The following is an 11,725-nucleotide window of genomic DNA, read 5'->3' as shown; positions in this document are numbered from 1 at the left end:
TAAAGATGTAAGTTTAAAGGTCTTTCTTTTTATGTGATGAAAGAGAGATTGAAAATACCAGAATCCACATTTTGAACATTAATAAAATAATAAAAAATAACTATAAAAAAATTTAATTCTCTCTTTATACAACTTGAATCTGTATAGTAGAGTGCCCCTTTTTTTATTTGGCTGTTTAATGATTAAAAATGAGGTAATGAATGTACAAAGAAAATTGACAATGTAAAACTTAAAAGATATTTTATTTTATCAATTACATACACAAAATATACACTTTTCTTTTAAATTATGCTGTTAACGCAGTTAGTTTTAAGTAGTTCTCTAACAAATTATAGCAGATCAAAACAAAAATAAATTAATACTTAATCACCTTGTATGTTAAGCTACACAAATTTAAAATGAAAAATGTAACATAATTTCTTAAGGTAATTTTTTGCATACAAATATATCAAAACAAAAGACTTTTAAAAAAGCAAAAAAAAAAAGGGAGAGAAATTAAAACTATGGTTGTTCGGAAATTGATTAAAAAAAATTTTATTCGAATATTTTTATTTTGATTAATTTATTATAGTATAAATATTTTGATGTTAATTGCATAATATTTTGTGAAAGATAAAAATAAAAAATATTAAATAAATAATTAGAATGTGAGAGTGAAAAATATATTAAATAAAAAAGTTTTAATTTAGAGTGATTTATTACTAAACTAAATAGGAATACTAAATAAATCTAACTTTACTATTTTATACACTTTCCAAAATATATCCTTAAAAATATAGTATTTATATAATTATATGATATCTTTTAAAAATTGTCATTTTTTTAATTTTTTTAAACATTAATTTAAAAAAAACTACAAACACATCTAATTATATTTATTGTCCTTTTTTTAATTTAAAAACAAATAAAAAAACAGAATAACCAAATTTAAATTTTAAATTTTAAATTTAAATCTTTTTAACACTAACATATCATAAATAAAATCCTAAATATTCTTTTAAACACAGATTTCAACTAGTCACTTCTATTATGTGATAACTAAAGAAAATTTTTCCTCCGTAAAAACTAAAAACCCAGAGCTACAGCCCCTCCCCTCCTCGCTGTGTTCGTCTTCTCCCGCACCGCGTACCTCCCCTCGCGACGAGCTCCCCCTCCCCCTCCCCCTGCGTAGAACTTCTCCATCCGCAACACGCAGCTCCATTGGCGACCCGCAGCTCCCTTGCGCCTCTTTTGTCCTGGGTCTCCTCCATCATATCAATTTTTTTTGTCTAAGGTAATTCTATTTACACAATTATGTATGATTGGGAATTTTGTAAAATAAATGTAATGTGGATGTGCTAAACTCTAATTTTTATTATTTTGTTGATTTCGAATTTGAAATATTAGTGTAATCTGAATGTATAATGATATAATTTTTTATGTTTTCATGTTATTCATGTTAATATTAAATGTGTTCGTGTTTTTACTGTACTATTTTTAATTTTTCAAAAATTAGATACGAGAGTATTATTGTTCTAGTAACTGTGAATGATTTGTTCGTTTTTATAATTTTATTGATGATTTTTGTTGTCTATCAATTATTTGGTGTGTAATTTTGTGATTTTAGTTGTGTAATTTTATAATGTTGGAATAATTTTGTAAATTTTAAATTGTAAACAAATCATATGATATAAGCAAAATAAAAAAAATAATTTTTCTAATTTTTTGAACAACTAATATCATAAAAATAAATATTTAAATTAATTAAATAATAAATTCTTAAAATTAGAAGGCATAATTAATTAAAAAATTAAAATAATATGTTATTAAATTAAAGACGGAGCAAAAGTTAAACTTTAAAGAATAAGGGCCGTTTGAAAAACTTTAAAAGTAATTTTTTTGATTTTTTTATTTATAAAAAGTAGTAGTATTAATGTTCAGTAGAATTTTTAAAATTAAATTGCAGCTTTCTAAGAAGCTATTTAAAAACTTATAGAAAAGTTAAAAAAAATGACTTCTCTCATAATGCTACTACTTTTTATCATATTTATATAAAATAAGTATTTTTAGAACTAAAAATCCAAACACAAAATAACTTATTTATAAGCTACTTTTAATATAATTATTTATTGTTTAAGCTATTTTTTCAAATATAGCTTAATTAAGTTGTTTATCCAAATTGGGACTAAGTAGTATTTTTGAATTCAAAAACCTACCTAATAAAATTATTTTTGAACAAAAATATCCCATTATTTAATAGAAGTGTCTTTATAGATATATTTTCTAGATGTGTCTCTTTATATATGTATTTAAAATATATTAATTATTAGATACATCCACGAACACACTTCCATGAAACACAATTATAAATAAGAGTTGGCAGAAGTTGGCAGATAATATGTTGGTACCCTATACTTTTCCTATTTTTTATGGACCTATTTAGAAGAGGGAGTGGATCATCCTCTCCAGTAAAAAATAAATTGGATGGTGTTCAATGTTAAATCTAATCCTTTATTGTTCTCTCTCTCAAATTTAATTTTAGTCTCACTTATAAAATTAAAGATAAAAAATCATTCTTTATTCTTTCAAGTGTTAAAAAAATTAGAGAAGATCTATTACCATTTAGAAGATAACTTTTTCTTTTCAATTACCAATCCAAAACTAACCCTTCCCTTTTTAGTTTTAGGTTTTCAAGGCAATTTCAAGTCCCGGGAACCGGAGTTGTGTGAATTGGCATATGAATTGCGAAAAGCTCAGCAATCCAAGCATGGATAAGAAGAAGAAACTGAAGCACACGGTGAACAAAGCAAAAGAGCAATCTAGCATGGAGAATAAGAAGAAGAATGACAAGAACAAGAGCATTCACGACATCCTCCCTCTTGACCTGATTCACATAATCTTTCTGCGGGTGCCGATCAGACATCTCGCTCGCCTCAGGTGCGTTTCCAAGCTGTGGCGCTCTCTCATTTCTGATCCTGACTTTGCGGAATTGCATTTTCACCACTCTCCCGCTGCCACCAATGCATGCTTCTTCATGAAAAACGACACTACTGCGGAGTTGGTTTACTTAGACGACAATGATGCATCACAAAAAGAGGTGTGTCCCCCTTTCCAAAAGAAACCACCTTCTAAGTTTTTCGTCGTAGGATCCTGCAGAGGCTTTATTCTCTTCCATCGACACCCGCATTTTCTTGTGGTATGGAACCCACTCACTGGATCCAGCAAAAGAATATCCTACTCTCATATTGTTCATCGTAGTAAGCCCCATGACTATGGCAGGATTGCCTACAATGCGTATCTGCATGGATTTGGTTATGATGCATCACAGGATGATTACTTACTTCTTGTAGCTTGGTGCGATTGCGAATTACAATATCATTTGGATTGCTTTTCCTTGAGAACCAATTCATGGATTAATCATGATGCTGCTGTCCCCAAACACTTGGGTATTCAAATCTTGGGTTTTCGTTCCTGGCATTCTGGTGGGTTGTTCTTTAATGGCGCTGTTCATTGGGTGCCTTGGGATCTTAAAGATTACAGGGATGCTATTATCATCTTTGATCTCATGGAAATGACTTTTTCAACTATATCTGCGCCAGAACAAATGTCAGGCTCCTATACAAGTCTTGCCCTACTCAGAGGCTGCCTAGCCTTGTATTCTTGCAATAATGATAGCTGTAACACTGACATATGGGTGATGAAAGAATATAAAGTGCACTCATCTTGGACTCTTTATCAGATTCCTTGCAAGTACTTCCGGCCTCTGTGCTTATCTAGTAATAGGGATATTATTGGAAGAGGTTATACTTCGTGTGGTAAAATAGGGTACTTCATATATAATGTCAGAGGAGACCTGCTCAAGCATTTTAAAAATTTGCGTTGTCAGCTTCACTGCCGTGAACTCAATATTGTTTACACAGAGAGTCTCTTACCACTCCCTAGTGACATTAAGGATAAGGATAACAAGAAGATGAAGAAGGAGATCGGCATGTAACCAATCTCCTATGCTTTGCACGAAGCTATTCCGGTTTGTTTTCATTGCATTTTGCATCAAGTTCCAATCAAATGTGACTTTTGTTTCTGGATGTTGAAATTTGAATTTATCAATGCTTAGGAATCATTGATCACTGTGTTACTTCCTGTAGTCCAGGCTTGTGGTGCAGTTTTGAAGTTTAGATTATTTTTATGTCTAAAACTTTGTCTTTTACCTTAGCTTTTTTTTTTTTTTTTGGCAGGCCATCAAGTTCACCATGAATATTTTGAACAACCTGATGTTGCTAAAGGTTAGCATCAAACAAAGAAAGAGAATTAGGAGCCAACATACAAGTGAACAGCTTGACACATGGGGAAGAAGAACATTTGAAAAGTGCAAATGAAGTTTAGTTGGTTATGCAAAACTTTAGATGTTTTATTTCTTAGTTGGTTATGTAAAACTTTAGATGCTTTATTTTGCAGATTGCATAATGTACTTTTCTTTTATCATGCCAAAACCTTATGAATTCAATCCTAGAAGTTTTAATTGTAGATTCTTTTGGGGATAATACGTTTCTCCTGCAAACTTGAGATGCTAGGTGTGGAGTCTAGTGAATTTGTCAAATGAATCTCTTGTAAAATTTCTGTTTATCTCTGTTTTATCGAGCAATGGCATTCCTTAATCCATATGAAGTTTCTTGCAAGTATCCAATCATATTCTCAGGAAAACTTAACAACATGAAAATCAATCCACTAAGCATGAAAAATTTAAATCACCTAACATTAAATTTGATTGTTATTAATTCTTGTTGTTATGAAAATTCCTATATTAAACTTACTGCTTAATTAAGGAATGTATAGTAGAAGTGTTACTGAAACTACTTAAACACGTTTTAAAAGGATAGGTCCTACATTATTCCTGATTTGTTTTATTACTTTGTGATCAATAAAAGTACTGAGCAAGATGCATTGTGCATCAAGTTGCATTCAGATGTGAGTTTTGACTATTCATGGTGAAACTTGATGTATCAAATGCTAGGGGAATTATTAATAGCTGTCTTGCTTCCTACAATCTAGTATTGTGGTGAGGTATGCTTCGTTATTGTGCTGAGTGCTATACATAAATATACTTTTTCTTATTGATTGTATACTTTCAGTTAAGATGTTAGCTTTGGCAACACCTTAAATAATTTTTAGTTGATGTGTATCCTTTGTAATATTATTAGGTACTTCACAATGAAATAAGATTTATCTTAATGTCATACAAGTAATCAATATGTGACTGATAAAATTTGTTGTATGAATTTCTACCCATATAAGACAAAATTGAGGACTATTGAACTCTATTTAAGAATTTGCCGCTAGTTAACAGGTTGTTACTTGTACAAGGCTGGATTCAAATCTTCGCCATTTGCTTAAACGGACTAGTGGGCTAACCACCAAACCACTCCAACTTTATTCAAAAGCTAAATGCACGAAAGTGCATGGTTAATGTTTAGGCGTTCTGGAGTTTATGAGGCAAAAAACTTAATCTTATACCTCAGCTCCCATTTTTTGCTGTTTCTCTTAAATGTTATGATAGCTTGCATTCAGGGGCGGAGCTAGAAATTATTTTGGGAGGGGCTAACATGAAAAATATAAGTTAAAAAGAAAGAAAAATTAAAAATTAAAAAGAGGTTAAACTAAAAAATCAAAAACTTATACATACACCTTATTAGTTTGGGGGGGCCATTGCCCCCCTTGCTCATAACGTGGCTCCGCCACTGCTTGCATTGCAAGTCTCAAATTACTTACTTTGATGTAATATTCATATAGCTTATTAGGTTATTCCAGCTTGGAACATTACTTAGTGCCATATAAAAAAAAAGCTGGTCTAGTCTTATACTATACACAAGTCTCAAGTAGAAAGAGCATCACATCAAATTGAATCATAAGATTGAGTGTCCTAACTTACAACCTTACTAATATTTCACCCCTTTGATTTATGTTCTTTTTGATATGGCTGGCTTGTTTAGGTACACTACTCACGCTATATGTGTCGAAAATCTGTTGCCCCTTCCTAGTAACATTTTATTTGTGTTAATTTTGATCACATTATGATATGATGGATCATCTTCTTTGTGTTCTATGCAGGCCATGAAGTTTTATGACTGTGATGGCTTAATTCAGACAATAGTTTTGTGAATATGTCATTTTCTAACTGATTTTATGTGTCAAGATTAAGCAATCTTGGATTCATTACCTAGAATTTAAGGTTCCATCTAGCTATAGTGTATAATAACATGTTATAGTTATGAACCAATCTGAGCTTGCATTACTATTACTTTTGCTTATGATCCATGCTTAGGCATAAGAACTTAATGCAAAATATGTTAGTCAAATGAGCTGCATTACCAGTTTACCTCCATTGTTGAGTGGAATGGTGCAACTACTTTAATTTGATTTGAAGAAAAGGAACTTCTCGGAGATATTTGTGCTGGGACAAGCGAAGTGTAGCAGTGTATTTTTATATCGATGGTGGCGAAACTATGATATGGTCATATGGGTGTATTTAAACAGGGGAGGCTACAACATTATCGACGTTCTTTTTTCTAGTTTGAGTATTAATAAATCTGATAAGAAGATGAAAAAAGATATGTAACAATGTCTCATGTTTTGCAACTACTTCAGAGCGTGCTTGGTTACTTACTTTCACTTCACAATGAGAAATAAAATTATTTTTTAAATGCACTTTCTTTTAGAGCAACGTTAAAATTTGGTTAAATTTATGATTTATGTGGTAAAAATATTTTCTATTTAAAGTTTTAGTATTCTATTTATAGGATTTCATGAGAAAAGAAAATAAAAATACTAAAAAATATAATAAAAAAATATAATAAAAAATTTCTTTAGTTAAACTCATCTTTATTACTGTCCACACTTAAAAATCTGAAACAAAAAAAGCTAAGCATTTATTTTTATTAACTTTTCCTTGTATTTAAGGGGTGGCAATAGGGTAAATAAGGGAGAATTTTTGTCCTACTTGATCCGGTCTTCCCTGTAATAACCTGCATAAAATTTGTCTCATTTTTATATGTGGATAATTAAAAAATTGAACCCTAACCTATTTTGCAGTTATTCGTCCCGCCCTTACAATTATTAAAATCTAACAAATAAAATTAAATTTAAAAATAATATAATGTCATTAATTATTTGGCTTTGGGTATGATGCGTCACAAGATGATTATGTAGTAGTTGTAGCATATAAGGGTAAAGACGGCGAAAACCATTTTGATCTGTGTTGTTTGAGAAGCAATTCATGGATTAATCTTGATGCTGCACTTCCCAAATCATTGTACTGGGATGATTGGAAACCCATGCTAAGGGGTTGTTCTGTAACAGGGTTAGAGGAATGCTAGGGGGCAGCAACTTTTGTGATTTATAGCCATCAAATAGCTATCAATTATGGTTTTAATGGTGTGAGATTTTATCCAATGGCTCACTTTTTTTTGCTGGTTACATACTGGCCAGAATTTAACAAAGTTGTTGGTCTCCTAGATTTTTCCAACAGTGTTATTCATTCATTGGTCTACTTATGAGTACTGCATTGACATTCTTATCTTTGATCTGAAGGAAAGAAGTTTCTCCAAGATATCTGTGCCAATAGAAAGAGACCTATGTAAACCCTGTCTTGTCCTGCTAGGAGGGTGCCTAGCCTTGTATTTTTATGAAGAGATTACAACTGAGATATGGGTGATGAAAGAATATAAAGTGCAGTGGTCTTGGACCCTCTATGAGATTCCGCTTGGATCCTTTAAGCCTCTGTGCTTATCTGCTAATGGGGATATTATTGGAAGATGTTATCCTTCAGATGGTGAAATAGAGTTCTATATATATAATGTCAGAGGAGAGCCGCTCAAACATGTTCAATATGTTCTTTATGGTGAGCCTTCCAACCACATAAGGTCCGTTGTGCATGTAAGTGTGCTTTGCACAGTTTTCTTGCTGTTAATTTTGCTTGCATATTATTCATTAAAAACAAATAAGCTTGACGGATTATGCAGTAAGTTACAACCAAATGTGAGTTTTCATCATTGATAGTGAATTTGAAGTCCGTTAACCCATGTCTTGCTTCTTATTGTCACGTCTCCCATTGAAGTTCTTTGAGATTAAAATTATTTCTTTTTTTCATGTCTAATGCGGTGAATTTTACTGGTTGATCTTTTTTGCAGGCTCTCAGAATCACAAAGAGGTCAAACAAGGGAAGGGAATTAGGAGTAAATATGGGAACAACTTGGACACTTGATTGTGTTGTAAATATAGTGTGATATTGGCAAGTTGAGCTGGAATGAAGCTCCTCAATATTCTTATTCTATTTTGCTTTTGCCTTAAAGTATGATTTCCCTTCCAACTATAATTGGGGAGAACTCAAACATTTGAAAATGCAATTGAGTTTCCTCTATGGTAGCGCATAATAACTTAACATGTTATAGTTATGAACCAATCTGAGCTTGCATTACAATTACTTTTGCTTATGATCCATGCAAAATGTTAGTCAAATGAGTTGAGTTACCAGTTTACCTCCATTGTTAAGTGGAATGGTGCAACTACTTTAATTTGATTTGAAGAAAAGAAGCTTCTCGGAGATATTTGTGCTTGGACAAGTGAAGTTTAGCAGTGTATTTTTATAATGATGATGTCGAAACTCAAGATATGGGTCATGAAACAGGGGAGGCTGCAATATTGTCCACATTTTTTTTCTAGTTTGACTATTGATGAATCTGATAAGAAGATGAAAAAAAAAATGTAACATTGTCTCATGTTTTGCAACTAGTTCAGAGCTTGCTTGGTTACCTACTTTCACTTCACAATGAGAAATTAATTTTTTTAATGCACCTTGTCAAACTAACATTAAAAATTGGTTAAATTTATGATTTATTTGGTTTGTGAAAATATTTTGTTTAAAGTTTTAGTATTTTCTATTTATAAGATTTCATGAAAAAAGGAAAAATAAAACAAAAAATACTAAAATATAATGAACAATTTTTTCCCTTGGCTAAAGTGGTTTTTACTACTGTCAACACTAGAAGTCTTAAGACAAAAGAAACAAGCTAAGCATTTATTTCTATTAACTTGCATTGTGATGCATGATGAAAAGATCAGTGAGTCTTTTTTTTGGCTAAGATAGGTAGTTTTATTAAAATGATGAAAGGTCTAAATTCGAACAACAGGCAAAAAGAAATTGGAATGGTTCCACCAGTGTCTAACTAAGAATAATGGCTATTACAATTTGGGAAAAAGTCAATTGGGAAAATTAGGTCGTCCTCTTTCTCTCAGTTATCATTGTCTGTGCTAGCTTCACACTGAGAGATGGTGATCGTCGAACTCCTCCAAAAACCAATTCATTTCTTGCTTTCCAAAGTTGCCAGAGTAAATTGGCCACCAATTCATTTCTTCTGGAACTTGAATTTGGACTTTCTGCCAGGCTTCCAGGGAATCGGGACAAGTTAGTAGACAGTGGGTAACTGATTCCTCTTCTTCCTCACACCTTGGGCATTTTGAATTTATGTTCGGAATCCTGGAGTGAAGCTTGCTCCGAACAGGTAACCCTTCATGTATGAATTTTCATATGAAGTTTTTAACTTTTGGCTGATTTTTAAGCTTCCATATACTTGACCAAAGAGATTTGTTTCTGTAAATTTCAGAAAGTCAATTGGAGGATGAAAAAATTGGAAGGCTAACCGGTATCCAGAATCCGCTGAATATCCACCATTTTCTCCTTCATCCAGGTAACTGAATCCTCTCCTTCATGGATTGTGGTGTTGAGAATTGATTCTGTGGTGTCTGTGGTGAAGAACTGTCTGATTTTTGTTTGGTTCCACTATCTAGTTGGTAGGATTAACTCTGAGACTCGAACTGGTGTATAACTTGAATCTGTATCAATAATTGGAGAAATTGCTAGAAAGTCCTTAACCCATGAATCTTCTTTTATCCGGATCAGTTGACCCCCTCTTACTCTCCAGAGAATACCTTTTTCCAGTACTTTCCTGCCATCCAACACACTTCTCCAACCCCAGGATGAGTTATGGCCTGCCTGCACTTCTAGGAATGTTGAGAATCTGTGATATTTAGCCTTATAAACTTTGGCAATCAGAGAGTTTGGACAAGTCAAAAGTCTCCAACCTTGCTTGGCTAGCATAGCAAGGTTGAAGGCTTTGAGGTCCTTGAAATTTAGCCCTCCCTGACTCCTTGGCCTACATGAAATCTGCCAACCAACCCAATGCATCCGCTTTTCAGAGGCTTTTTGACCCCACCAGAACTGTAGCATAGCCTTTTGTAGTTCTTCCAAGAATAATTCTAGAAGTTTAAAACAGCTTAGAGTGTAGATAGGAACCACCGATACGACTGCTTTAATAAGAGTCTCTCTACCACTAGTGGATAATAAACCCCTTTTCCAATGTTAAAGCTTTTTGTTAACCTTAAAAAGATCAGTAAGTCTTCATACAATAGGAATTAAAATTGTTATCTTGTATGTTGTAACTACTAATGAATTTTGATGGTAAACTTGAATTCAGCAAATGCTTATTATGAAATCACATTAATCCTTGAATTAGGATTTGTTGTTCATTGGTTGAAACCTTTGACCAAAATCAACAGTAACTCAAAAAAAAAATTATGGTTGCTGTAAATTGCTTCCAAATAACCGTTTCCAAAGTTGCATTATTTCTAGAAACTGAAAAGAGAACAAAAAAACGCAGGAAAATGATCGTCTTTTTAACTGGATTGATGGAATAGGCATATGAATCTTCTTACTTGCTAAAAGTCCTAACATTATTGGATAACAGTAATGAAGCAATCGAGCATGGAGCAGAAGAAGCTCAAGAGCACCAACAATCTCCTTCCTCCAGAGCTGAAACGACAATCTTACTGAGGGTTCCCATCAAACACCTTGTGTGTGTCAGGTGCGTTTCCAAGCTATGGAACACTCACATTTATAAGTTGTTTGATTAAGAAGTTTTATATATATGTATATGCTTGTTTGTTTTCATGAAAAAATATTTTTGTATTTTCAAAGAAAACAGCAATACGATTTTGAGTTAAAGGCTCCTATTTTATTATTATGTATATGAAAATCGTCATAATAGTTTTGTTATTAGAGTAACATAACCGGAAGCATAGCATTCTGATAGTAAAGGTGATACAATAATGATAGAATATTTGGATGAAATTGTCAATTTTTATATATTCTCTACAATATTAATTTTTAAATGTAATAAATTTCTTTATGATGTAGGTTTTTAATTCAGTTTTCTAATTGGCTTTTTGATGTGTTATGAATTATGATTATGAGTGTGCAATGAGGGTTTAAATATACACTTAGTATTGTGTATTTAGGGCTCAAACATGTACACATAATTACAAAAATTTAACTGTCTTGAGTATAGGCTTTTACAACTTTTAGAATTGTTACAAATTTCGTATTGTAAACTATATTGTGGACACTAATACCAGTCTTGTGTCACTTATTATTTCTCCTGTTTTTTCTAGGCCTCTATCAAAGTATCATAATAGAAAAGACTACTTAATTTGCTTGCTTCTATATTTTTTTATTTGGTTGTTTAATGACTAAAGATGAGATAATGAATGTACAAGTAAAATTGGCTATGTAAAACTTAAAGATGTTTTATTTTATCAATTACATACACAAAATATACACTTTTCTTTTTAATCTTGCTCTTAACGCGATTGGTTTTAAATAGTTCTCTAGCAAATTATGGCAGATTCAAACAAAAAT

General features: G+C 32.0%; 1 protein-coding gene across 1 annotated transcript; it reads left to right on the top strand.

Annotated features, from left to right (window-relative positions):
- Positions 1–1,045: 1,045 nt before the first annotated feature.
- Positions 1,046–4,613, top strand: LOC110262337 (F-box protein CPR1-like). The gene is made up of 3 exons (XM_088485307.1): positions 1,046–1,273; positions 2,660–4,006; positions 4,215–4,613. The coding sequence occupies exon 2, from the start codon at positions 2,717–2,719 to the stop codon at positions 3,971–3,973; it is 1,257 nt and encodes a 418-aa protein (XP_088341433.1). The 5' UTR covers positions 1,046–1,273; positions 2,660–2,716; the 3' UTR covers positions 3,974–4,006; positions 4,215–4,613.
- The last annotated feature ends 7,112 nt before the right edge of the window (positions 4,614–11,725 follow it).

This window comes from Arachis ipaensis, chromosome B4 (genome assembly GCF_059453495.1).
Source record: "Arachis ipaensis isolate K30076 ecotype BB chromosome B4, ASM5945349v1, whole genome shotgun sequence".
Lineage (NCBI taxonomy): Eukaryota > Viridiplantae > Streptophyta > Magnoliopsida > Fabales > Fabaceae > Arachis > Arachis ipaensis.
Note: the sequence above shows the minus strand (reverse complement) of the source record. Positions and strands in the feature narration are given on the sequence as shown.

Coding starts and splice junctions, on each gene's coding strand:
- LOC110262337 (XM_088485307.1), top strand. CDS start 2,717: ATGAATTGCGAAAAGCTCAGCAATCCAAGCATGGATAAGAAGAAGAAA.